We start from the raw sequence: 25424 nt of genomic DNA on the forward strand, positions 1-25424 counted from the left end.
GCTGGGATCGCAGAAAGAGCACTGGGCGGACACGACATTCCCGATGGCTTCTTGGGTGCCCACTCAACGGGAGTGATCGTGTCATTCCAAAGCGCTTTCCATTCCGCAGGCGCATGACCCTGGGGCAGCTACTAACAGGGTTGGGGGCTGGAGGCGGAGCTGGGGACTACAGCTACTCTCGGTACACGAAGACGGTTGGGGTGGGTTTTCCCCAGGAAGTGAAGGGCTATCTTTAGCAAGCTGCGGTGGCCCTGTGGGACTCACCGCGATCGCAGCCCTGTCCAGAGGCCCTGGAAACGCCCTCCCTTGTCAATGCCACTCCAGGTTCCAGACATGACCACAAACCTGGCTCCCCGACGTCTACGCCCACCACTTCCAGGCTGAGGGCGCACTTGAGACAGGGTCGGAGACCAGAGCGACCCAATAAGTATGTATGGGGGTCAGAGGCTGGCCCACCCCACCTAGGCCAGGACGCTGCTCTGGCAGGAGAGCAGGGAACGAAATCCAAGCGCAGCTGGAATGCTCTGGAGACAACAGCTGCTTTTGGGATTCCGTTGCCCGCTGTCCAGCCGTGGCGGGTGAGAATGACCCCGGGGCGGAGGGGTAGTTCCCTTGTCCTGGGGCCAGATCAGGACCCCCATTCCCAGTACCAGGAGACGGACCTACGAGTGGGCGGTAAAACCGAGTGTAGTGGGAACGAGGCGCTCACCTGGGCCCCCAAACAATAGGAAGGTTGGTGGGGGTCTCCCCTGGGACCGGTCCAGATCCGGATTAGATCCGCAGGGTAAGATTACTCCTGTTGGTCCCATCGAAGCCAGGCCACCAGTGCGGAGACGGTGGTGGGAAGGGCTTCGAGATCAGCCTAGAGGGAAGCTCACCCGTGGGGCCGGAGAGGAAGTAAAGCCGCGCGCCCGCCTCAGGGACACCCCCGCACCCCGGGCCCTTTGTCCCGTGACTATGCCAGCGCCCGGAGCGCTGGGGACCCAATGGCGGCGATAGGACCCCCGGGAAGCCATTGCGACCGTCCTCCGCTATGCCGAACCTCCCTCCCGCCCGGCCCCGTGGGTAGCAGACGCGTCAACATTCCCTTGAGGCCACGACACGGTGGGGGCGCGAAGATGCCCGAAACCCGCGCGGGCGCCAGCGACTCTCGCGCCAGTAGGCCCTCTGATTCGGTTCAAGACGGGGGGTCGGGGAATTCTCGGGCCGCGAGCAGCGTGAGCGACGACAGGGCGATGCTCCAGCAGCTGTCTAGTTCAATATCTGGTTCCGTTCGGCCCGGTGGCTCCCACCCGAACAGCTACAATCGCCCTACCACGGCGTCCCCTTCCGCTTGCTGGGGCCGCAGATTTGGAGCCATTTTAAGGCGAAACCAATCAGCCACGCCCCCTCGCGCTCCTGAGAAGCCAATCCACGCGTGGCCACGCCCCGGGAGACGCGCGGCGACGACGCCAACGGTCGCGCTGGTGACGGTTGAGGAGGGGCGTGATTCGCAGAAGTGCGGGGGAAACCTGAGCTGGCCGCTCCGCCCTCGGAACCCGACGCCCCAAAGCCTGGGATTAGGGGCTTGGATGCTGGCCCCACGCCCTGGCCAGGTGTGAGGGACTCGACCAGGTGCGCGGCAGCCCCGCCCCAGGCTCCGGGAGCCTGCGTTAATAGCTGAAGGCCGGGGACCAAGCGGCAGCGGGGGCCCAGGCAGCGCTCTGAGGCCGGCCACGCCACCAGGTGTTCGGCTCCCCCAGGACGGTCTGTGGGGGCCTGGGGCGGGGCGGGCGGCAGGTGCAGACACCGGAGCCGCGGTAGGGGACGGGCCCTCCTGGGACAGTTTTCCCGGGCCGGCTCCTTCACAATCCCGCGCTGGGGCAGCCGACTCGCGCGGTGCCCTCCGGGACGCAGAGGGCGCTGTCAGCGCGCTGCGGAGAACTTCGCCACGACTCCGCTGACCTAGCGCCGGGTTCCCTGCACGCGGGTCCGCCATGGTTGCCTCGTTCGCTCTTCGCGGCCTGTGCCGAGCTCGAACCGCCTTGCGCTGTGACCTCGCACAGCTGCTGTGGTGAGTCCAGACCCAGCGTCCCTGACTCTCTCGCCCCCCACGACCGGCGACTCCCCCCCAACCCAACGGCTCCCTAGAACCTGAGCATACCCCACCCGCAGGGTTCCAAGGCGAGGGCATCGGCTCACGCCGGCGGACGATGAGCTGTATCAGCGGACGCGCATCTCTCTGCTGCAACGCGAGTCCCCGCAATCCATGTATATCGACAGCTACAGCAGCCTCGGCTTCATGGTCAACGGAAATCGTGTGCTTGGGCCCTGCGCGTTGCTCCCGCACTCGGTCGTGCAGTGGAACGTGAGCAGTGAGGAAGTAGAGGTCCAGAGCCCCAGGCCTGTCCCCTGATTCTGTCCCTGGCAAACTTGGCTTTTCCGTTACCCCTTTGTGGAGCAGATAAGGGCTCTGTGGGGAAAGCTGCGCGAACTTGTACTTAACTTGCCTCCTCCCAACCCAGGTAGGAACTCACCAGGACATCACTGAAGAAAGCTTCTCTCTCTTCTGGTTGCTGGAGCCGCGAATAGGTACTGGAGAAGGGGAGGGCTGAGGTGCTTCCAGCCCCAGCAAACCACCCCGCCCCAGCCTCCCCACTGACCCGCCATAAGCTAATCATGGCCATCTTTCCCTAGAGATCATTGTGGTGGGCACCGGAGACCGGACTGAACGACTGCAGCCCGGGGTGCTGCAAGCCATGAGGCAGCGGGGCATCGCGGTGGAAGTGCAGGACACGGTAAGTCCTGCCATTTGGGAGTGCTGAGCAGGGCCCAGTCCTATCTCTAGCCAAGCTGATGCAGGCTTTCTCTTTGCAGCCCAATGCCTGTGCCACTTTCAACTTCCTGTGCCATGAAGGCCGAGTGACAGGAGCTGCCCTTATCCCTCCACCTGGAGGGACTGTGCTCACAACTTTGGCACAAGCTGCAGAATGAACCGCCAGGAACTGACCTAACCTGTCCAGGAGGGCCGTGGCACTTTTGCAGTGCACACGGGTTTCCAGCGCTTTCACTAGTCCCTCCCCTTTGGCACTGTAACACTTGTCTTTCTTGCCAGCAAGTTAATAATTTAATCCACATCTTCCATTTTGTTCTAGTTTACTGCTGGTGAGGAGCTACTTGGCTCAGTGGGCTCTTGGTGGGGGTTGCAAAGAAACCAAGGGATCACCTTTTTATCTAGGCTGCTTACCTCCTCAGAGGCAGGAGGCAGCATAGGCACCTGTTTCAAACTGCAAATGTAACTACTTGCTTACATGCAGATTTGAGGGGACCTCAGTGCTTTCTCCACAAGGTCCCTTGGAGATTTAAGTTAGAGAATACATATGTGGATCTCAACCTGGTTCCATGTGGCCAAGCACCTGTGAGTGCCAGTCCAAAGCCCCCATGGACTGTTCCATGACCTGTCCTAAGTAGCCATAATATGAGACTGCACTCTTGTGAGTCAGAGCTGGCCAGACTCATCTTGTGAGCTGCCTCAGGAGGGACTTTTTGAATCAAGAACTAGTTCCTCCTTCCAGATCCAAGGAGTATCCTGACCTCAGTGTCTGAGGCTTTCCCCACAAATGAGGGTGTTGTGTTTGTGTGCATCTGTGATAGTGGCAGCTGCACAGCCACACCTGCTTGTTGACCTCAAAGATCAGGCACTGTTTTTTTTTTCCCAAACTTTTATTGAAAAACCAAGGGGGTATGCCGTATCCCTTTTCAGAAAAGCCTCTTCTCATACCTGTAAGCAGAATAACAAGCTGTGAGGTGCGGCAGGAGGAAGGAGGCACAGCAAAAACCTTTGCTGTGAAGGTAGATGGGTACAAAAGGGCTGGTCACTTACGAATGGAGGCTGTGGACACCACCTTCCACCTGAGCTGAGGATGTTCTCTTCTCAAACTTGAGTTCTCCAGAATACATCATGGCTCTGAAGAGGGACGGATGTCGGATGTGGGTAGCTGGCCCTCAACCACCCCCTCTACCCATGTTCAACTCCCCAAGCTTACCGGACTTGGGTCAAACTCTTGGCACCAATGTCTTGGCAGGAGTGCTGGATGCCAGCGATCAGGTAGGGGACAAATTTGTGGATGGACCCTTTGTCCTGCACAGCCCCAGACACCCCCTGAGCCACCTTAATTTTGTCAGCTTCACTGTGGGGAGAGGCAGGACAACACAAGCAAGGTCAAAGCATAGATGAAGCTGCCAGTACAAGGCTGTCAGCACAGGATAACTGACTTTCCTGTCCCACCTGAAATATCGGTTCTGGCTGCTGAGGTGCTTGTCCATGGCATCAAGAGAACCCATACCACGATATTTCTTTAGCCGGATTCCATCAGAGAAGAAGTACTCGCCAGGGGCCTCAGTAGTAGCAGCCAGGAGGGAGCCCATCATAACTATGGACAGATGGGAGTGCTGGGGGCAGACTCTGAGTGGCATTAGGGAAAGAATCCCACCAAACTCCCTGGGTGCTGGGCCTCACCTGTGGAGGCCCCAAGGGCCAAGGCTTTAGCGATGTGGCCCACATTTTGGATTCCTCCATCAGCAATAACAGGAACACCAAAGCGCCGTGCATATTCTGACACCTTGTATACTGCTGTTGCTTGGGGCCGCCCACAGGCCAGCACTATTGAGAGAGGAATATATGGGTGGATGGAATTAATGGGGACAGGCAAGGGGCCCTGTGGCCATAACTCAGCACCCAGGAGCTCTCAGCTACAGATGGACCAAGACTGCAGCTTGGCCGAGAGAGTTAAGTCTGGGATGGCTGCTGCCCCATCTGCCTTGAACAGTACAAATAGCTGTGATGGCCTTCACTCAATCCTGCATGTGCGCGTGCATGTGTGCATGGCCCAGGGCAGCCTCAGGCACATGCAGTCAGCAGCCGGGAAAAGCCCCACCCACCTGGTATCAAGTGGACGTAGGGGGTCACCGTGCAGTTAGTAACCCAGAGGCCCACCCTTTCCTGCCTAGTTGGCAGCTCGGGCAAGATCAGGGGAGTGGTTGTGTAGAAGGAAGAGTGGCTTGTTGGTTCTTGAGCTGTGCCTACTGTAGGAAATGTGGGCAGACTAGGGCCTACCTGGGAAGGAGATCCTGCCTTATGAGCACCCCGGGAAGAGGAGGGAGCTGTGTTTTCCAGCAGCCCCCAAAACCATGGTCTGTCATTCAGTTTGCCCTGCCCACCCATCAGCACCACAAACCCCGGGAGCTACAGCTACAGTCAACCAAGCAGCCGGGCAGTGGGCAGCTGGGCCGGGCCAGTGGGCCGGGCTGGACTTACTATAGCAGCCCGTGACAGTAGAAGGGCATTTGGGGCTGTGGGACTTTATGTCTGGAGGGATCTTGGGAGCCACTAAATAAAACAAACAGACCAGAGTTTAGAGAGGGTGCAGAGCAGGAGCAAGGAGGCCAGGCTAGGTGAGGGGTGGGGTGGGAGGGAGTGGCAGGTGAGGAATGACAAGCTCGTCTTCCAGCATGTCACCCATCCAAGGGGCCCATCTGGCCCTGGGGCTGCCCCTATTGGAGGACTCCGTATTGTTCCCACAAGAGCGCTTGGCTCAGGCCATCTGGGACTAAGGGCCCTGTTGAAGCCAGAGTCTCTGAGGGCCTGCTGAAGCATTTCCTACCTTCCTGGGTGATGCAGATGGAGCCACTGCCCATGCCCACCCTCAGGGCATCTACGCCAGCATCAATGAGATTCTTGGCCTGAGCAGCTGTGACCACTACAACAGGGAAAAGCTTGTGTGAAGGTCTAAGTGGGAGCTTAGCTTCCCTCCTCTTGCCCCACGTCCTTCAGTGCCCAGTCTTGCCTCACCATTGCCTCCAATAACTTGGAGACTGGGGTATTTCTCTTTGATGTACTTGATCATGTTGATCTGGAAGATTGAGTTTCCCTGGGAAGAGTCCTGGGACAGAAAGAAAGTCCCAGTGAGACTGGTATTACACCTGCCCCTACCACCCTACCCTGCCTATGTGACAACTCACCAAAACCACTACATCCACACCAGCCTGGGCTAGCAAGTCCAGCCGATACTTGTCATCTTCATGAGTGCCAATGGCTGCTCCACAGAGCAGCTGCTTCTTGGCATCTTTGGAGGCCAGTGGGTAATCCCGGTTCTTCTTCAGGTCTGTCCGGGCAATGATGGCTACCAGTTCATCATCTTCATTTACAATGGGTAACTTTCCTGGAGGTAGGGCAAATACATAAATCAGAACCCTGGTCTTTGGTTCCAGAACCCTTCCACCTCTAGGACTCACCTTTCTTGCTGCGCTGCAAAATTTCATTTGCTTCTTTCAATGTGATGCCTGCAGGAGCTACCACCAAGTCTTCCCTCTTCGTCATGATCTAGCAGTAAGGGGAGCTATGAGAAAAGGCCAGACACCAGACTTCCCAACAGACCCTGCCCTAATACAGGAGGGAGGTTCCAAAGACCACCACGATCACACACCTGCACCCAAACCACCCTCCTCAAGTGAACCCAACAGTCTGTGCAGCAATATAGTGGCAGGGGTGAAAATTCAGTAGAAAGGACAACATGGTACACAGAGCCTCCTGTTACATAGTGGAGAAAGAAATGCCATGCCAGAGCAATGACAAGAGAATTGGAAGAGGAGGTCGAAATTGATCCTTGAGTACTGCCTGCACCTTGGGGGTGGCAAACATTCGGGCCCATTCAGAGCCTCTGGTGGGGAAGAGATGCACGAACCCCATGAAGGGATCAGAAACCTGGCTGGGCACTCATCTTTTCTGGACTGCAAAGGCCCCCAGAGATGCCATTCAGGCAACAGAAACCTTGTCTTAAGCCTTGGCTGCTAGAGCTTGGCTTTGCTTTGTCAGTAGCACCTACCTCTTCCAAAAACCGGTCGTGCTCCTCCTCCTTGAGAAAATCAATGTCCCTTGAGGAAATGATGCCAACCAGGCGGCTTCCCATCCGTCCTGTGTCAGTGATCGGGATACCACAGAAACCATGCCGGGCTTTGGCTTCAAACACATCCCGCACTCGATCCTTGGGGCTGAGGACCACAGGGTCTGTGATGAATCCCTGCTCATATTTCTGGAAGGGATGGTAAGAATATTTCTGAACGGCCTTTACCAGTTTGAAGCCCGGGGTCTGTGCCAACTCCCCCCTCTGGCAGTGCCACAGGACCAAATCACAACTCAAACCCAGGAATAGGAACCACAGGTGGGCTGTAGGTACTGTCCACCTGGTCCTCTTCTGTTGACTAAGGACACAGGGTCTCATAGTCTTCTCAAGAATTGAACCCCAAAGTGGGGAAAAGATCAGAATATATCCCCCATTCCCACCCCCCACTCCACCTCAATGCAGTTCCCAGGAGCTCTTGACCACTATCCTTGCCCTTCTGACCTTCACTTTCCGAACTTCGTTGGCTTGGAACTCCGGTGTACAGTTGTGGTGGATGAAACCAATACCACCTGTAAGCTGCACGATAAACAGAAGATAGTGAAAAAGTGACAAAGAGGTGCTCCTGGGTGGGTCAGTTGGTTAAGCATCTTGACTTCAGCTCAAGTCATGATCTCACAGGTTCATGGGTTTGAGCACCACGTAGGGCTCTCTGCTGTCAGCACGGAGCCCACTTCGGATCCTCTGACCCCTGTCTCTGCCCCTTCCCCACTCATTCTTTTTCTCTCAAAAATAAACTTTAAAAAGAAGAAAAAAGTAAAGAGTAAGAGCAGCATGACTCTATATGCCTTTGGGGAACAATGTGGGGGCCCCTCCTTCTGTCCCTACATCCCGTCATGCTCACCGCCATTGCTATGGCCATGCCAGCCTCTGTGACTGTGTCCATGGGTGAGGAAACCAGTGGGGTCTTCAGAGTAATCTTTTTGGTCAGAGCAGAAGTCAGGTCCTGAGGAGATACAGCCAAGTAATGTGGGAAAGCACCTCATATGCCTCAGGGTGGTGCCAGATCCCCATAAATTAGGTGCCCTGCATGACATGCATGCCAATCAGACTATTCTACAGAATCTACCCCCAAGCCCAATTTGGTTTGGTAGCTGAGAGGACAAGGCAAAGGAGTACCTTACCTAACCTGATGTTCAGGACCCAGTTTCTGGCGATACTCACCACCTGGTCTGCAGTGAAGTCGATGTACCCAGGGAGAATGAGAAAGTCACTATGGGGAAGGGGAATGAATTGGGAGTAAGGCTCAGGTTTAGGGCGGCTTAAGATTCCATCCCCACTGATCACATCAAAAGGCATTTGGGCCTAGAGGGCACTGCCCTAGCCCGTGTCACATTAAGGGAAGACAAATCACAAGGTGGAGATGCAGATAGGGGACCTTTTCTGCCACCTAGCTGTCAACAGCGACCCTGGCATCCTGACAACTCCATGTGCCGACAGAATGGAGCTTCTAGTCTGAATTCCCAAGCACTGCCAAGATGCCTCCTCCATTCCGCCCCACTTCAGATCTACCAAATGGAGCCGGAGATGATGTGGGATTTTCCGCAACCTGTCCCCACGCCCGAGTCCCAGAGGGCTCAGTGGAAAACCCCACCCGGCCTCCCACCGCAGCGCGCCGCCCCTCTCCTCGCCCAGGTGAGCCCGCTAGGCCCGCACTTGTAGGTGAGGCCGTCCCCGCAGTTGAACAGCTGCTGTGCCGTAAGCCCGTCGTCTGGCACGTAGGACGTGCCCCCGCTAATCAGGTAGTCGGCCATAGCCAGCACCGGGCAAAGCCGCGTGTGTCCGAAGACCGCGCCGCAGAGGCCTCAGCCGTCTGGGCCGCGCCAATATAAACCCGCCGATATCGTCATTGCGCCCTGCGCGTCACCTACGTCAGGACGCAGTGCGAGCAGGCGGAGCCTACGCGACTTCGGGGCGGGACTACCGAAGGAGCGCATGCGCGCAACAAACACTAGGGCTTGCAGCTTTGTAGTTGGGTGTTACCGTGTCTGCTCCCTCCCACAAGACCTTGACCCGTTCAATTAGCAGGCAAGGCTTTGTTTCCACTGGCCCGCCAGGATCCTCCCAAATAAAGAGGCGATGTTCACTAGCATGTTGAAAAGACGTGCTTGTCATTCTTAATAAACAACTAGATTAAGAATACATAAGAGAAACAGAGTGGTATCTTTATATGATACACAAGTGTATGTTACAAGAATTCCATCAGGCACAGGAGCCTCAGGTTTAAGGCCTCAATGCTAGGCCAAAAAAAAAAAAAAAAAAAAAAGAGGCATGGTAAAGTTTTTACTTTAACATCTAAAATGTCACTTGTCATAAAGGAGGGTGTAATAGAAATTGTCTTTAATAAATCATAATTGAAGTTCCCCTCATTTTCCTTCCATTAAGATGCTAAGTTTATGTCTGAGCATGAAGAAAGAAAAAGACGGTGGCTCCCCTGTGGTCAGCGACGTCTGCCAGTCAGAGTGGAAGCCAGCTGGGGAGATTCCCTGGAGGGTCCATCCATCACTAATTCCATCTTTCTAGAGTAAGGGAACGGGCCACATTTCTCCTAACAGTCCAAGCCCTTTTCCCAGGCCCCAGACAAAAAAAGAAAAAGCCAGCCAGCCACTTTCTAGGACATCTGGCTTTTCAGGAAACCCAGCACCCCCACGGGCTGAGGAATCTGCCGCAGATTTACGGAGACGCACAGGAGGCAAAGTTTCCTTTTACATTTTAAACAGAAGCAGTCTGAAAGGCTTCATAACTACACCAATAAAAAAAAGAAAAAATGGAGGCCTCTTCTTTAGTGTGAAAGTCTGTCCATTTTTTTTCCTGGATCATCTCCCTTGCACCATGGCTTAGGCATCTCAGTGCATGGTGCTTGCGTTGGCCACTGCAATGGCCTCCTGAATTTCTCGTATCACCAGGATCCGAGTCAGCATCTGTCCCATCTGTTCTCTGCTGATAGGCTGGACCGAGTACCAGATTGGGCTATTGGGGGCCACCACTGGCTCGGGCGTCAGATAAAAGGTGTCATTCCGGCCTTTCACACTCTGGGGGCTGAAAAATATATCAGTAAAAGCTGGGTAAAACCACAATAGTCTCAACCCTCCCACATTGGAATCTACTGGACAGATGCTGTCTGCAAAAGTTGGGAAGACAGCAGCTCTTGGAGGTATGGTATCATAGCTACTGAATTCCATGCAGCCAACACATACTACCTCTAGGACCTCCTTTGGGGCTACTGCAAATGTCAGTAATAGGCTACCTCCCTTCCACTCCTCCCTTACATGCTGCCAGCTGTGAATATCTCTGAGTGACACCTAAGGATGTGGGGTTCATCTTCTTGAGTCCAACTAAATCCCACCTGGAACCAATTTCACCACTTACAAGGTCATCTCCAAGTCTTTCCTCATGTTGTCTGCCTCTACCCAATCCATTGACAATTCCTCAATTTTACCTAAGGGACTCTATCTGCCTTCCCAGCTTGGCTAAGATGCTGGGACCCTTACTTAGGCTCACACTCTACCCCTTCAATGTTTTGCTGTACTTATTAGCACATGTCACTGTCTAAACAGTTACATTCACCCATCCACTCAAGATTTATCAAAGGGCCACTGTGTGCCAGGTCTGCACTAGGAGCTGGTGTTCAAGAAATGAGCAAAATCCAAGACTTCCCACCTTATGGAGCTTACAGGTAAGAGGAGAGATAGTCAACAATTAGATAAATACACACAAAATGACAATCAGTGATAAATGCTACAAAGGAAAGAGCCCAAAAGAATAGGTAGGGAATCTGGAAATGCTTCCCTAATAAAGCTGAGAAGAGGATTGATAGGAGCCAACTTGCCAAATATGGGGGCCCGTAGGGGGTGGGGAAGGCCTGCCCAACAGGGAAAAATGTTTTTAATGTTTATTTATTATTGAGAGACCGACACAGAGCATGAGCATGGGAGGGGCAGAGAGAGGGGAAGACACAGAATTTGAAGCAGGTTCCAGGCTCTGAGCTGTCAGTACAGAGCCCGACGTAGGGCTGGAACTCACAAACCACGAGATCATGACCTGAGCCAAAGTTGGACACTTTACCAACTGAGCCACCCAGGCGCCCCATCAACAGGGAAAATTTCTATGCTGAGGCCTGTGGGTAGGGAGAGCATGAGGTCCTTGAGTGGAGAGAAGCCAGCATGGCTAGAGAGCCAAGAGCTACATGGACATGAGATGAGCAAGGGAAGTATACGAAAGGCCTTGTTGGCAACATTAAGATTACTCTTCTTTATATAATAAACTAAAACCACCGAAGGTTTTAGTCTAAGTAACATGTTAAGAACTATAGCACAGAAATATCATTTTGGCATTGCTGTAGAGATGACATGTCAAACTGAAAGGGCAAGACAGCAAAAGCAAAGAAAACGAATCCCCTCTAGATTGATGTTGCTAGTGACAAAGGTCAAGGACAGGAAGATGTTAGGCTATGCTATGTGATGGAAGCCACTTCTCTATACTTTCCTCCCTCTACCTTCATTCCCCTCTCCAAGACAGGGGACCATATAAAATTACAATGCTGGTCATTCCACATGTTTTTGGGAAACCAGTAAGGTTGCTTCTATATTTAGCTTTTGGGAAGTGTGTATTTACTCTCAGTTCGTGACTAAAGACTGCCTTTGTATACAGGTACAGTGCATGCATGCACACACACACAGTCCCCCAGCCACCATAAAGCTTCCTCACCATTTAAAGAGGTAGAAATCGTAGAGCTTGATGGGACATCTCAGTGGATTCTCTGGATTTTCCGTCTGTTCTGCATACATGTCATCTGTAACTACAAAACACACCCCCAACACCAGAGACATGGCATCAGACTGCTTTACCTTAGGCCCAGATTAGGAACCTTAGGCTTCTAGCCATCCCAAACTAGACTTATTGGGAGGAAAAATGGTGTGAGGCATGAAGGGAAAGTATGAAAGGAAAAAGCAGCAATCATTTCTGGGGTATCTCTGCTTCTACAAGAGTTTGAAGTTTTTGGCTGGGGAGAAGGGAATGGAGAATTCTTATCCAGCAAATCCCAACCTTCACACTAATCACTAGTCCCCCGGCACAAGGACAGGGCAGGACAAGTTGCACCTGTTTCCGTAGCCCCTACCTTTCTGGCCAGTCTGGTGTATCCCAAGTGCCTTCAGGTACCGAATACTCGTGCTTTTATCCTTAGGATTAGAGGGGTTCTTCTTTGTCTGTCGCAAAACCTTGGAGAAGGCCAGCTTCATATGCTGGTCCACTGTCTTCAAAAGGAAGTATCTGCACCACAAGTGAAAGCAAGGCAAAGGGAGGGGTGCCAGGAGGAGACCATGACTCAGCCTCTGCCATCAGTGTCTCAGAGGAGCTGATGCACACGCTCCCAGGATCTGGGCAGGCCCACACCCAAAAACACTGTCTAGTGGAGGAACCACATCAAGACTGATGGCAGGGGTCTGGCAAGGCTGTCTGCCTCACTGGTCACCACACAAATGTAGCCAAATGGGGCTGAAGGCTTTCAGTAGCCCAGATGCTCTCAAATGTGTCAAAGGAATTCCTAAGTCTACCTGGATAGTTTCCACCCTCTTCACTGGGCAGATGCCAGCAGTGGCTAAGCATGGAGCTTCTAGAACACTTACTTGGTGTTAAAGAACATGAGGGTGGTCAGCAGGGTGGAAGGGGAGTGAGCCCCGAGCTGCTTGCACTCCCACAGCATCTCCTCAGTCACGTGGCTGGGCAGGACATAGCCTAGGAGGAATAGAGTACTGCTACAACAAGACGATGGGAGAAGGGCCCTCAGAGGTGCAGGATGGGAAGTGGGAGGCACAAGGACCACACAGGAGTACAAGTTTACCAGAAAAATCTCCCTAGGGAATGGCAGAATCACCTGGAAGCTTGAAACACAGATGCCTGGGTTTCAGCCCAAGTTTCTGGGATGGGACCTGATAATGTGCATTTCTAACAAGTTCTTGAGAACCAGTACCCTATATGATTCTTACCTGATGTTAATTCTTCCTCTAATCCAAGATTACAATTGGGCAAAAGAACATAGTGTAACACCCAAAACTATAAATCAAACTCTGCATATATGCATACTTCTCTAGAAAGAGGGTATAGAGCTTTCATCATATTTTTTCAAAGGTGTCAAGGGCCCAAAGAACCAGTATGTGTGTCCTTGTTAAACCTCTTGTGTTTTCCACCTCTAAAAAGCAAGCTCATTCTCATTCCCTGTCTGGATAAAGGGGAGAATGATATTCAGAACTATTACAGGGTTTTCCCACAGGGAAGGTCTAACTTTAAGACACTGGTTCATAAGCAAACTGAGGGCTGGGCAGGGGCAAAGGCCAATGTTTGATCAAAAGCCCTGTGCAGCCAGGTCTATGTGAACAGAAGATGACACTTAGGTTGGTCACCAAGCCCCCATCATGTGTTCATTCAACAGTCAATGTACCAGTGTTTATGTGCCAGGCACTGAGGCCCTGGTGAAACAGTATTCTCCTGCAGGGGTTTCAGGAATTCTCCAAGCAGACAGTGAGGATGCCACATCCTAGGAGTAGGGAAAGAAATATTCTGCCCAACACATTCCTCTTCTTTACTCTTGCGAAAGCTGATCCTCTAAGTCCGTTAGTGCACTCCCATCTCTTTCTGGCAGCACTATCTCTACTCTTCTATTTTGTGGCCCACTGGCAATACGGTAAGATTCCCTGCCCTCAAAATATCTGAAGCAGATGAGTGGCACAAGACAGCCCTGTTTGGGGAAGGCCAGAGCTAAAAGTGGTCCCACACATACCTTAGCATGCACTATTTTCTTTGGGTTCACTTCACTCTGCCAACTGGTAGTGTCTCTTCCCTAGCTTTACCCACTTCCTAACACAACTTAAACTGAACTTTAGTGTCTAAAAACCAGGACTCCTGGCATGGGAGAAGGGAGATGCAGAGATATCATATAAAAAGCCTTGTAGTTCTGAATCTGAACTGCAGTATCAAAATGATTTTTTTTTTTTTTTAGTTCTGCCCCCCTGAAAGGCCTAGAAACAATGACCAACCCAGAAGCAATGAACACCCCTATGCTACTTAAAATACCATTTACCACTAAAAGGAACCAGGTTCTATGCTGAGCTGACCAATTCTATACTGAGGCAGAAAACAGAAAATGTCCAAGATGAGCATGGAATATCTGGAAAATCAGAAATCAAGGAAGTAGGGCCATGTCAAAAGAACTTAAAAGCCAATTTAAAGAGGCTCCAAATGGCCAAAGACAGAACAATCTGCACATCAAAAAAGATTACCTGCAATGGAGTAAACCATATTAAATATGTTTAAATCCATCAGTTCACAAGGATTCTTTAAAAAGTGAATTGGTCATCACTGGATGAAACCAGTGAACCAACTCATTACTGTAAAAACTGCTAAACAAAGGAGAAGAAACAAGCCATTATCCTGCCTCTACTATAAAATCCATAATCTATACTGCTAGGCATTGAAAGAGTGATCAGGAGAAAGTTGTGCTCTGTATTTCAGCTAATAACGAAGAAATAGTAACATCAGAATACCACTGTTCGCAACTCCTAATGAATGAATGGATCTAGATATTATGGGTATCAGATGGAATTATATAGCCCATCTATGATGTCTCTTTCCAAAAAGGAAACACAAAATTCAAAACCCCATCAATGAAGTCTTTATCTGCAACTATGTGCAACATTTACAGTTATGTGAATACAAGGAACAGAAAACTATACTAAACTACAATATGGGGATATAATCAGACTGACAATTTAAAAGGCTACTTTCTTCTATAAATAAATTGCAAAAAAAAAAAAAAAAAAAAGAATTAAGGAACCAAGGGGAAAACTAAAGATTAAAGCTAAATATTAAAAGACATACCAGCAATTTCAATGTGCGGATCTTATTTGCACCTTGGCTCAAAACAAAGTCAAGACATTTTTGACACATTAGAAATTTGAACAAAGGGTAGATTTTTATGACATTATGGAATTATACCCCCCCCCCAGTATAATAAAGGCATCATGTGTCAAACATACTAAAATATTTATGAATAAAGTGTCTAGGAGTTACTTCAAAATAATATGGGAAGGGAAAAAAAGATGGGGTACCTATGACACAAGATTTGCCATGGACAATGGGTACAAGGGAGTGTCATTTATCTCAAGTTTACTTTTATATATGCTTAAAATTTCCACAATGCAATTTTTAAAAAGCAAAGTTTGGGGGCGCCTGGGTGGCTCAGTCGGTTACGCGTCCGACTTCAGCTCAGGTCACGATCTCGCGGTCCGTGAGTTCGAGCCTCGCGTCGGGCTCTGGGCTGATGGCTCGGAGCCTGGAGCCTGCTTCCGATTCTGTGTCTCCCTCTCTCTCTGCCCCTCCCCCATTCATGCTCTGTCTCTCTCTGTCTCAAAAATAAATAAACGTTTAAAAAAAAAAAAAAAGCAAAGTTTGCACAGCCACACTTGGCTTGAAAATTTGCACATCATGTAGAGTGATTCACTTATTTGGTTTCTGTTCTAATGATAGTCCCTCAGAAAGGACTCTTTCCTAATGCCCTTAAAACTTTCCATTCCCCTGTGCTTGGTTCAAGTCACTTAATCATATACACTGTCTTCCCCCTATTAGACTATAGGTTCCATTTTATTCATTATAATATTATATTATCTACACCTGAAATGCTACTTGGCACATAACAGGCAAGCAAAAAATATTTGCTTGAAAAGGAATTTTTCTTTTAGGGGTGTCTGGGTGACTCAGTCAGTTAAGCATCTGGCACTTAATTTCAGCTCAGGTCATGATCTCATGATTTGTGAGTTTGAGCCCTGTGTCTGGCTCTGCTCTGTCAGCGCGGAGCCTGATTGGGATTCTCTCTCTTTTCACTCTCTCTCTGCCCCTACCCAGTTCATGCGCTTTCTCTCTCTCTAAATAAAATAAATAAGTTAACTAAATAAAATACCTATTTTTTAAAGGTTAAGCGTGTAACTGTGTGGTGATGGATGTTAACTAAACTAGATCATTATGCAAGATCTACACATATCAAATCATTATGTTGTATACCTAAAACTAATATAATGCTTTATGTCAATTATCTCAATTTTGTTTTCATTTTAAAATTCCTGTTAGATTAATGCAAAAAGTAAATAAATAAAAATAAATAAAAAACAATTGGCAAAGCCAGGATTAAAACTCAGATATTCATGTGAATATAAACTTTTCAACTCATCTGGGTAAATACTAATAAGGAGGACAACTACTAGATCATAAGGTAAGAAAATGTTTACTTTTTTTAAAAATATTTTTAATGTTTATTTAAAAAAAAATTTTTTTTTTTTTTTTAGCTTTTGAGAGAGAGAGAGTGAGTAACTATAGGGGAGGGGCAGAAACGGAGGGAGACAGGGAATCCGAAGCAGGTTCCAGGCTCTGAGCTGTCAGCACAGAGCCTGATGCGGGACTTGAAGCCATGAGCAGAGAGATCGTGACCGGGATGAGGTCAGATGCTTAACCCACTGAGCCACCCAGGCACCCCTCATGTTTATTTCTGAGAGAGACAGAGACAGAGAGCAAAGGAAGGGCAGAGAAGAGGGGGACAGAGGATCTGAAGCAGGCTCCATCCCAATAACAGCCTGATGCAGGGCTTGAACCCATGAACCGTGAGATCATGACCTGAGCTGAAGTTGGACACTTAACCAACTGAGCCACCTAGGCACTCCAGGAAATGTTTACTTAAAAAAAAAAAAAAAAAAGCCAAACTGCTTATAAAGGGATTGTACCATTTTGCATTCCCACCAGCAACGAATGAGCATTCTTGTCCTCCCTATCCAGCAATTGGGCCTGCCACTGCTTGTGATTTTAGCCATTCTAATGGGTGTATAGTGGTATCTCATTTTAATTTGCAGTTTCCTGATGATATCTAATGATAAGCATCTTCGTATACTTATCTACCACCTGTGTTATCGTCTTTGGTGAGGAATCTGTTTAGATCTTTTCCTTTTTTTTGGTTCAGGTTGTTTTTTATTGTTGAGCGTTAAGAGTTCTTTGTATATTTTGGATACCAGTTCTTTATCAGGTATGAGTTTTGCAAATATTTTCTCCCAGTTTGTGGCTTGTCTTTTCATTCTCTTAACAATGTCTTTAACAGAGCATAAACCTTTAATTTTAACGAAGTTCAACTTATCAATTATTTTCTTTCATGGACTATACTTTTTTGTGGTATATCCAAAAAGTTACTACCAAACCCAAGGTCACCTAGATTTTCTCCTATGTTATCTTCTAGGAGTTTTATAGTTTTGTGTTTTACATTTAGGTCTATGACCCATTTTCAGTTAATTTTATGAAAGGTGTAAGGTCTCCATCTAGATTCATTTTTTGGTATGTGGATGTCCCGTTGTTCCAGCGCCATTTGTTGAAAGACTATTCTTTGTCCACTAAGCTGCCTTTACTCTTTTGTTAAAGATCAGTTGGTTATATTTCTGTGACTCTACCTCTGGGATCTCTATTCTTTCACCAAAAACCTGCACACAATGTTTACAGCAGCTTTATTCATAATTGCCAAAATCTGGAAACAACAAAGATGTCCTTCAATAGGTGAATGGATAAACAAATTGTGTGGTACATCCATACAATGGTATATTATTCAGAAGTAAAAATAAATGAGCTATCAAGCCATGAAAAGACACACAGGAACATTAAATGCATATTGCTAAGTCAAAGAAATAAATCTGAAATAGCTACATACTGAATTATTCCAACTATATGACATTCTGGAAAAGGCAAAACTATGGAGACAGTGAAAAGATCAGTGATTGCAGAGATTTGGGGACGGAGGGGATAAATAGGTGGAGCACAGAGGATTTTAGGGCCCTGAAACTTCTGTATGATACTGCAACTGTAGATACATGTCATTATACATTTGTTGAAACCCACAGAATGTAGAACAGGAGGAGTGAACCCTAATGTAAACTACAGACTTCTGTAGTGTGTCAATAATGGCTCATCAATTATAGCAAATACATCATATGAATACAAAATATTAAATAATAGAGGGAAGAGTGTGTGAGGGAGTATATGGGAATTCTCTACCTCCTGCTAATTTTTTCTGTAAACCTAAAAGTGCTCTAAAAAGATAAAAATTTATTAAAAAATAAAACCCCAAATACCTCAGACATTCTACTCTAAGACTCTTGTTCTTTCAGGAGTTTTATGAGTAAAGCAAAAATTATGCTCTATATATGTAGAACATATGTTCAAACATACGGGAAAAAAATCTCCAGTATGTAACATGAGCAACCTATATGAAAAGAGTTCGTAATTCTTAAGTTTTGCAATGATTCTAATTTTAATCAATAAAAATTTTTTAAATGTTTTATTTACTTTTGAGAGAGTGAGTGCATGCGTGAGAAGGGGAAGGGCAGAGAGAGAGGGAGACACAGAATCCAAAGCAGGCTCCAGGCTGAGCTGTTAGCACCGAGCCCACCACAGGGCTCGAACTCACGAACCATGAGATCATGACCTGAGCCGAAATCAGACACTTAACTGACTGAGCCACCCAGGCACCCCAATAAATTTTAATTAAAACAAAGAGAAGAGTAACAACCTAAGGCTCTGCATGCCCCCGTGTCCTGGCCACACTGGGACCAGGGGTTTCTCTGTCTGATGTGCAGTAACCCTTCAGTATCTGGCCAAGCAGTACAGAAGTTCACGCTGGTGCCAAGGATTTATAGCCTCCTCACCCACATGCTGTCATAGCCAGCCACAAAAACAGCTGATCTTTTATAAACCCAGGTGGGAAAGACATCCAAGGACTAGGAAGACTCTTACCAAGTGGAGTGACTCGGGGCTGAACATCTTTCAGAACTTCATGTAGCCACTCCGTGAATCGAACATAATAAAGATCGGAGAAAATGTCATCAACCCTTCCATTTTCAAAAAGATACTAAAAGAAAAACAATAAAAGTTGTTGGTAGTCTCCTGAGTAAAACTTTCAGGGTAAATAAACACTGTATCACTACCTCTCCCTACCTGTTTCTGCTTCCTTAACAAACCAACACAACAGGTCAAAAATGTCCAGCATGTGATGCTTCCACAGCACACTTCAAATCATGTGAAATGACTCTCACAACACTCTAGAGAGTAGGGTCAAAGGGGCAGATTTTGTGAATACTATTTCTCCCAGATAAGACACTGTCTTGTGGTAGGAAAAAAACAATACAGGCTCTGGGGCCAGCCTCTTATTAGCTATAGTGTAAGTTAAATAACTCATTTGAGTATTTCAACTTTTGGGGCTCAGTTTCTTTGTAAATGGAAAGGACTGTGCCAGCCTTCTAGGACTAGGGAGAGGATGGAATGAAACAGAGCATGTAAAGCAATCCACTCAGTGCCCTGGGTGACTGGGAAGAAAGAGGAACAAACTGGGGGGCAGACTTTTCTCAGGCCCAGGCAACAGGGTGGTCCCAACCAGCAAGTGCTTGCATCATACCGTGGGTTTCTCCACAAGAGCATTCACACACTAAGAAATCCGCCTTTGTTCTCTTAAACTGCCGTTCTAAGACAAGTTTCCCTGTTATGTTTCATGTTAGATGTCCTGAAAGACCAACTACAGCTGTATATTCTAGCTAGACTCTCGAATAATTATTCTGTGTTAATGCAGGGAACAATGAGAAAATGGGCTGAATGTTAGCACCAGATTTTATTTTGGATAAATTACTCTTATGCAAACCATGTGTTTACTTTTAATGAAAAGTGTTATATACAAATCCTTTGTGATTAAAAAGTTTTAATATACCAAACATTTTAACAAAAATTTCTCTAGATGACAGAATTACATATGATGTCTATTTTATTTTTTTGAAGTGAACATGTTAGGTCTTTTGCAATTTTAAAAGATGCACATTTAAAAACTTATTATATAGTTGAAAGAAAACTTCCCTATAATCACTTGCTTATCATTTTACTAATTTGAGTAACCAGCAAATACCCAATGGGAACAGCTCAAACATGTTCCTGCGAAGTTGTTTCCTACCTTTTGAATACACAGGAAAATATAGTAGAGCACATCTGGATCATAGGGTTCACCTTCTCCATTTCGAGCTTCTCTTGTCATTAGACAGAGCCCATAATTCAACTCAGCCACAGCAGAAGAGATGAGATCTTCCTGGAATCGAAGCAGTTGACGCCCTGCAACACAAGCCAAAGGTAACCCCCTAAGGTGAATGGGAGGGGATCTTGATAACAGTAATCTCTTCACAGGTTGCTCAGATCCCCAGAAGGAGGGCTCAGAGAAGACACTGATCATCAGGGTGCTAAGATGGAAATGGTCACCTGTATCTAAGGTCAGAATTGACCCACTAAGATAGTAATCCTGTATGCCCTGTTTACACCAAGGCTTTCCTTCCCACAATCCTTCCCACCACACATACCCCCAAAGTTATTAGGGCTAAGACATGAAAGCAAAAACAAAACCCCCCAAAATCCACACTTTAAGAGGAAGAATACGAACATATTGCTAAGGAAGAAGGCCCCTGAGCACACTCACTGGTCCTATCTCCTTCCAGAATTTACTCTGCCCAGATCTGCTAGGTTGACTCCAGAAATCCACGTGTACAAAAATGTCTGGTTTTGGGCAAACACCATAAATCCTGCTCATTACCAGCTTGTTGCTGGTCTTGAATTTAGCATACTATTTCAGATGGTGATCCCTAACCCCCAGAGCCAAGCGACACCACTTTTCTGCCATTTTGTCCTCCAGCTGCTTTCATACCACTGCATTTTAGACAGAGTCCACCCTCCTCTCTGCTTCGCAAACACTCACTCCCAATGGGTGCCAGTCTGTTCTGAGCATCCTTCTCTAACTCAGCATTCTTGGTCTGGGCCCAGTTTTTCCATACTTCAAGCCCTTCTTCTGGTTTCAGAGAATTTGGAAGCAGAAGTTCTGGGGAAGGCTGTGGCTGTGACTGTGGTTCAACTTCAGCAACCTGGACAGTCTGAGCCTATGAGAGAGAAACCATCAAAATGTGTCAATACTGTTTTCCATCAGGCCCTTCCACAATACTGTTAGAAAAATGTTACCTGTGGTTTTTTTTTTTATTAAAAACAACAACAAAAAAACCAAAAAACAACTTTCTTCTACTTGTCCTACTTCCAAAAAAATTTTGTGGAGTTCTACTCCTTACCCCAGGGACAGCTAAGGCTACTGCAGTGCCTCTCAGCTCTGGCTGGACTTTTGAATCTCTGAATTACAAAAATTAGTATCTAGGCTCCACCCAGAATCTTTTTTTTTTTTTAATTTACAGTAACCTTTGTTTTCATTGATATTTCATTTAACATAATTTCAAAGAAGATCTGTGCTGGAAGATGAGCCAAATAACAGAAACCCTAAAGCTCCTAAGAGATTTTTTTCACACTGTTCTGAGTAGGACATGAGGTTTTGGGGTCCCCAATGTTGATACTTAACATTTTAAAATTTTTTATTATTTTTTTAAAGAATTTATTTATTTTTAAATTAAAAAAAATTTTTTTTTTCAACATTTATTTATTTTTGGGACAGAGAGAGACAGAGCATGAACGGGGGAGGGGCAGAGAGAGAGGGAGACACAGAATCGGAAACAGGCTCCAGGCTCTGAGCCATCAGCCCAGAGCCTGACGCGGGGCTCGAACTCACGGGCCGCGAGATCGTGACCTGGCTGAAGTCAGACGCTTAACCGACTGCGCCACCCAGGCGCTCCTATTTTTTAAATTTATATCCAAGTTAGTTAGCAATAGTGCAACAATGATTTCAGGAGTAGATTGGTACCTAACATTTTACCTCTTGAGATTTTACCAATAGATACAGAAAGAAAAGAGAACATCAATACACAAGAATTAAACTGTAATAAGAAGCGCTTGGGTTACATACCACCCACCTTTTTAAGGCTGTAATGATAATGAAGGATTTCTTCTTCTGGAAAGTTCAATGTCATTTTTTGTTTTGTTTTGTTTTGTTTTTTAAGTAAAATGTCACAATATGTGAAAATGTTGCACTTGCTTCTCTTAATACGCTAAAAATGGTGGAAGTTTTTAAGTTCTTCATGAGTCCAAGCTGGGTCATGACTACTACTTCTGGGGATACTTCTGGGGTCTACTCAACACACTAATTCCAAGTTTGGCAACCATCAGCAAAATGACCTGCAATTAAGCCCACAGACGTCTTCCAGAGTGGCAGAATCTTATTCCCATAATGTCAGCTAAGGTTCCAGAGGTGGCTAGGAAAACCCAAATGTTCCCTGGATCCTGAGACAGATGATAAGCACCCAGGCCTGCAAAACTACTGAAAAGAAGACCAGCAGCCAGTGACGGGACACTACCTGCTTTTGCACAGCCAATGATCCTACCAGAAGCAACCAGTGCTGCGTTGCCAAAGCCAATCCAATGTAAAGGCACTCGAACTGCTTTTCCATAGGTCTGCACCAGTTGACAAGGCATACAAGCCTTGAGGCCCCAGAATCTTTTTAAACAGATTAGTCTTTCAAAAACCTTCTCACATAAAAAGGCCATTCTAAAGTTCAGTCATTTCTCAGAACTACTGGCCCAAAGCACAGCTTGTCAAACTATAAAGTGCCAACAAATCACTTAAGGATTTTATTAAAGTGCAGATTCTGATTTGAAAGGTCTCAGGTGGGACCTGAGATTCTGCATTTCTAACAAGTTCCCAAGTGAGGGAGCTGGTTTGCAGAACACACTTTGAATACCAAGTGTCCAGAGTAGTGACCATTAAACTTTTGGGTGCACTTTAAAAACTTCTGGGCTGCTTTTAGAAAATACCCATGACTGGGCCTTATCCTTGCAGATTATGATTTAATTGGTCTGAGGGGGGGGTCTGCCACCAGTACTTTTAAAAGCTCCCAGGTGATTCTCATATCCAGTCATGGGTGAAAATCATCCTTTTTAAAAGAAAAAGGGAAGTACAACAAACAAGTTATGTTCTCTCCCCTGCAACTGTAAGATGAGAGGATTAACACTGAAGGATCTATATGGCTTCTCTAGCTATATATAAGGTTGGTTTTCTCCCCACCATATTCCTTCTCAATAATACTGCTCTATTTCCTAAGGACATTTTTGAAGACAAGAGGCACTACTCTACCTTCCTGCCTCCAAACAAAGTTATCCTATCCCATCCTCAATGGTCTAACAGCCAAGCCATGCACACAAAGGGGCAGAGAAATGTCCATGAGCCTCAATCACAATCCTCATTTTGGGCAGGATAGATAGCATCATAGATACCAAGCATAGATTCTTGAGTCTCACTCACTTGTCTATATTCTAAACAAATTCCTTTGAGCCATTCATCATGCCAGGGCCTACCCAAAGGGCTAAGCAATGTCAAATTATTCAAACTGAAGGCAAAATAATTTATATACGACACATTAATCTGCTTGTCAATGAATAAAAATAAAAACTCTCCTTCCTATCTCTGCTCAATTAAACAAGGAGATAAAACAGTATCAGTGCAAGGTTCTTAAATGTTTGTCAACCCAGGAACTCCACTGTAGACACGCTTCCCAGTTCAACTACCAATCTCCTTGGTGAGTCTTAACCACTTTTCCAGTTTGGATTTCCATGTTTGTGGAAATGATTGCTAACTATGCACCTCCAAGCTAAACATCCCCTTAATATACCAAAGGGGTACTATATGTTTCCAAGTGAACATCTTACAACCAACCACCTCAAACTAATATCTACAGACAGAACTCAGCATCTTCCCCATCCAAAACTATTCTCCTCAGAGTTCCCTCCCTACCTTGTTCAACGGCAACACCATCTACCCAAGCTGCAAAATCTAGTAGGAGTCTGAATAGGTAAGTAGGTGGGTGCCAGGGCATGTGGGGCAGTACTTTGCTTCTGGTTTTTAGACAGGTGCCCTTCACCCACTAATGTAACATTCCCAAGCATCTTGACAGTAAACTTCTACATCTGTCTAAATGTCAGTGGGTAGGGGTGGTAGTGATCCCAACCAGGATGAAAACTACTGATGTAAGTGGGGCCTTATATACTGTGGTGTAGAGTTTTCCTATTTATAATGGAGTCCTTGGAGAGTTTTAAGCTGAGAAGTGACACAATCTTACATTTTAAGAAAATTATTCTTGCTGATTTATGGAGAATGGATTGAAGAGCGAAGGTACTGGTGGCCTGGACTAGGATGGTGACAGTGGAGAGAATTTAAGAAATTCTGAAAAGTGTGGTGGCAGAACCAAAGTGGCTTCTTGAGAAACTGGCTGTGAGAGTAAGGGAAAGGAGACTCAAGGATGATTCTTGGGTTTCTGGTTTAAACAAATGGGTGGAGGATGGTACCACTTTCTGAGAGGGAAAGTTTTTTTTTTTTAACAGTGTATGTATGTATGTATGTATGTACGTACGTACGTATCTCTCTCTCTCTCTCTCTATCTATCTATCTATCTATCTTTAAGTAAACTCTATACCCAATGTGGGGCTCAAACTCCACCCCAAGATCAAGAGTTGCATGCTCTACTGACTGAGCCAGCCAGGTGCCCAGAGGAGAAGTTCTGACAGTGGTAGAGGTGATGCTAATGAAAAGCTGAGATATCCTCAGTAAATCCAAGGAAATGAAAAATAGGCTGCTGGATGTGTGCGAAAGGTTCTAAGGGGAAAGGCATGGTCTAGAGATAAAGATCTGCGTCAATGCAGCACAGACTCTGGGCTCCAGAGCCAGTCTTTCCAGGGCTAAAGCCCAACTCTGCTAAATACTAATCCTGGCTCTGGTCTTACTGGTTTAATCTGTGTCTCAGTTTTGTCCTCTGTAAAATAGTGGTACACACCTCATGAAGTTGATGTGAGAATTAAATGAGTTAATATGTGTAACACTGAAACAGTGCCTGGCAGACAGTGTCAGTGACTATCCTCTTCATGGCACCAGCCATCTAGAGGGTGCTGAAAACCATGGCCATGGACAGAAATCCCTTAGGGAGAAAAGAAGGCCAGTACTGAGCTCTGAGGAACATCTACATGTATGGTTTAGACAGAGCCACCAGCAAACTCTTCTGAGAAGGAAAAAGAACCAGTAGGGGTAGGAGGAAAAACCACACCAGAAGAGAATTCCAGGAAGACAGGTATGATCTGTTGTTTAATATGTTGCTGTGAGATAAAAACAGACATGCCTCTTAAATCTGGCCAAAAAGAGGTCACTAATAACCTTAACAAGAGCAGACTCAACTGAAGAGAAAACCTTTTAGAAGGGAGAGTCGGCTTGCGCAGATAATGCTTTCAAGAACTCTGGGAATAAAGCACAGTGGAGAAACAGGGCAATAGATGGAGGTGCATATGAGCTCAAGGGAGGGCGGTTTCACCATAAATCTGGTTTTAAAGTGGGTGATAAGAGAACTTACATAAAGGGTATGGCAGGTGAAGGACCACAACACTTTATCATCAGCTCTCCTTAGGGTTCAACTCACATCACAATTATCTTCCCCACAGGCTGTGAGTACTCCAAGGGCAGAGACT

The 25424-nt window shown here is 47.0% G+C and overlaps 3 protein-coding genes across 8 annotated transcripts in view; 1 reads left to right on the top strand and 2 right to left on the bottom strand.

Moving 5' to 3' along the window:
* The first annotated feature begins 1455 nt into the window (after nt 1-1455).
* NDUFAF3 (NADH:ubiquinone oxidoreductase complex assembly factor 3) lies at nt 1456-3121 on the top strand. Of its 2 annotated transcripts, none has more exons than XM_043590368.1 (5): nt 1456-2053; nt 2155-2368; nt 2505-2571; nt 2677-2777; nt 2857-3121. In XM_043590368.1, exons 1-5 carry the CDS (start codon nt 1977-1979, stop codon nt 2971-2973), a joined length of 576 nt encoding a protein of 191 aa, XP_043446303.1. In that variant the 5' UTR covers nt 1456-1976; the 3' UTR covers nt 2974-3121. The 2 variants fall into 2 exon arrangements, with proteins under 2 accessions (XP_043446303.1, XP_043446304.1); XM_043590369.1 differs by having other exon boundaries at nt 2155-2347.
* Nucleotides 3122-3695: 574 nt separating this feature from the next.
* IMPDH2 (inosine monophosphate dehydrogenase 2) lies at nt 3696-8812 on the bottom strand. Of its 2 annotated transcripts, XM_043590359.1 has the most exons (15): nt 8595-8812; nt 8103-8151; nt 7783-7884; nt 7383-7457; nt 6864-7070; nt 6274-6361; nt 6001-6200; nt 5831-5921; nt 5643-5738; nt 5297-5368; nt 4499-4642; nt 4268-4412; nt 4026-4169; nt 3863-3946; nt 3696-3760 (listed from the first exon to the last, which is right to left on the bottom strand). In XM_043590359.1, the coding sequence occupies exons 1-15, from the start codon at nt 8690-8692 to the stop codon at nt 3739-3741; spliced, it is 1617 nt and encodes a 538-aa protein (XP_043446294.1). In that variant the 5' UTR covers nt 8693-8812; the 3' UTR covers nt 3696-3738. The 2 variants fall into 2 exon arrangements, with proteins under 2 accessions (XP_043446294.1, XP_043446295.1); XM_043590360.1 differs by lacking the exon at nt 5297-5368 and having other exon boundaries at nt 8595-8800.
* Nucleotides 8813-9032: 220 nt separating this feature from the next.
* The window catches only part of QRICH1 (glutamine rich 1), a 53717-nt gene continuing 37325 nt past the window's right edge, over nt 9033-25424 (bottom strand). For all 4 annotated transcript variants that reach the window (XM_043590350.1, XM_043590352.1, XM_043590351.1 and 1 more), the window contains 7 exons: nt 20743-20920; nt 19954-20108; nt 18753-18867; nt 12566-12674; nt 12058-12209; nt 11646-11736; nt 9033-9977 (listed from right to left, as the gene is read on the bottom strand). In XM_043590350.1, coding sequence (XP_043446285.1) covers nt 9785-9977; nt 11646-11736; nt 12058-12209; nt 12566-12674; nt 18753-18867; nt 19954-20108; nt 20743-20920 — 993 coding nt within the window. In that variant the 3' untranslated portion in view covers nt 9033-9784. The remainder of the gene's footprint in view (nt 9978-11645; nt 11737-12057; nt 12210-12565; nt 12675-18752; nt 18868-19953; nt 20109-20742; nt 20921-25424) is intronic.

Source organism: Prionailurus bengalensis, chromosome A2, assembly GCF_016509475.1.
Source record: "Prionailurus bengalensis isolate Pbe53 chromosome A2, Fcat_Pben_1.1_paternal_pri, whole genome shotgun sequence".
In the NCBI taxonomy this organism is placed as follows: Eukaryota; Metazoa; Chordata; class Mammalia; order Carnivora; family Felidae; genus Prionailurus; species Prionailurus bengalensis.

What these genes read in the sequence shown, in the direction of transcription:
- NDUFAF3 (XM_043590368.1), top strand. Translation starts at nt 1,977, where the DNA reads ATGGTTGCCTCGTTCGCTCTTCGCGGCCTGTGCCGAGCTCGAACCGCC. An exon ending in GACCTCGCACAGCTGCTGTG is followed by an intron (nt 2,054 to 2,154) that starts GTGAGTCCAGAC and finishes CCCCACCCGCAG; the next exon opens with GGTTCCAAGGCGAGGGCATC. An exon ending in CGGTGGAAGTGCAGGACACG is followed by an intron (nt 2,778 to 2,856) that starts GTAAGTCCTGCC and finishes TTCTCTTTGCAG; the next exon opens with CCCAATGCCTGTGCCACTTT.
- IMPDH2 (XM_043590359.1), bottom strand. Translation starts at nt 8,692, where the DNA reads ATGGCCGACTACCTGATTAGCGGGGGCACGTCCTACGTGCCAGACGAC. An exon ending in GCATGGCCATAGCAATGGCG is followed by an intron (nt 7,458 to 7,782) that starts GTGAGCATGACG and finishes TTTATCGTGCAG; the next exon opens with CTTACAGGTGGTATTGGTTT. An exon ending in AAGAGTTTGACCCAAGTCCG is followed by an intron (nt 3,947 to 4,025) that starts GTAAGCTTGGGG and finishes GTCCCTCTTCAG; the next exon opens with AGCCATGATGTATTCTGGAG.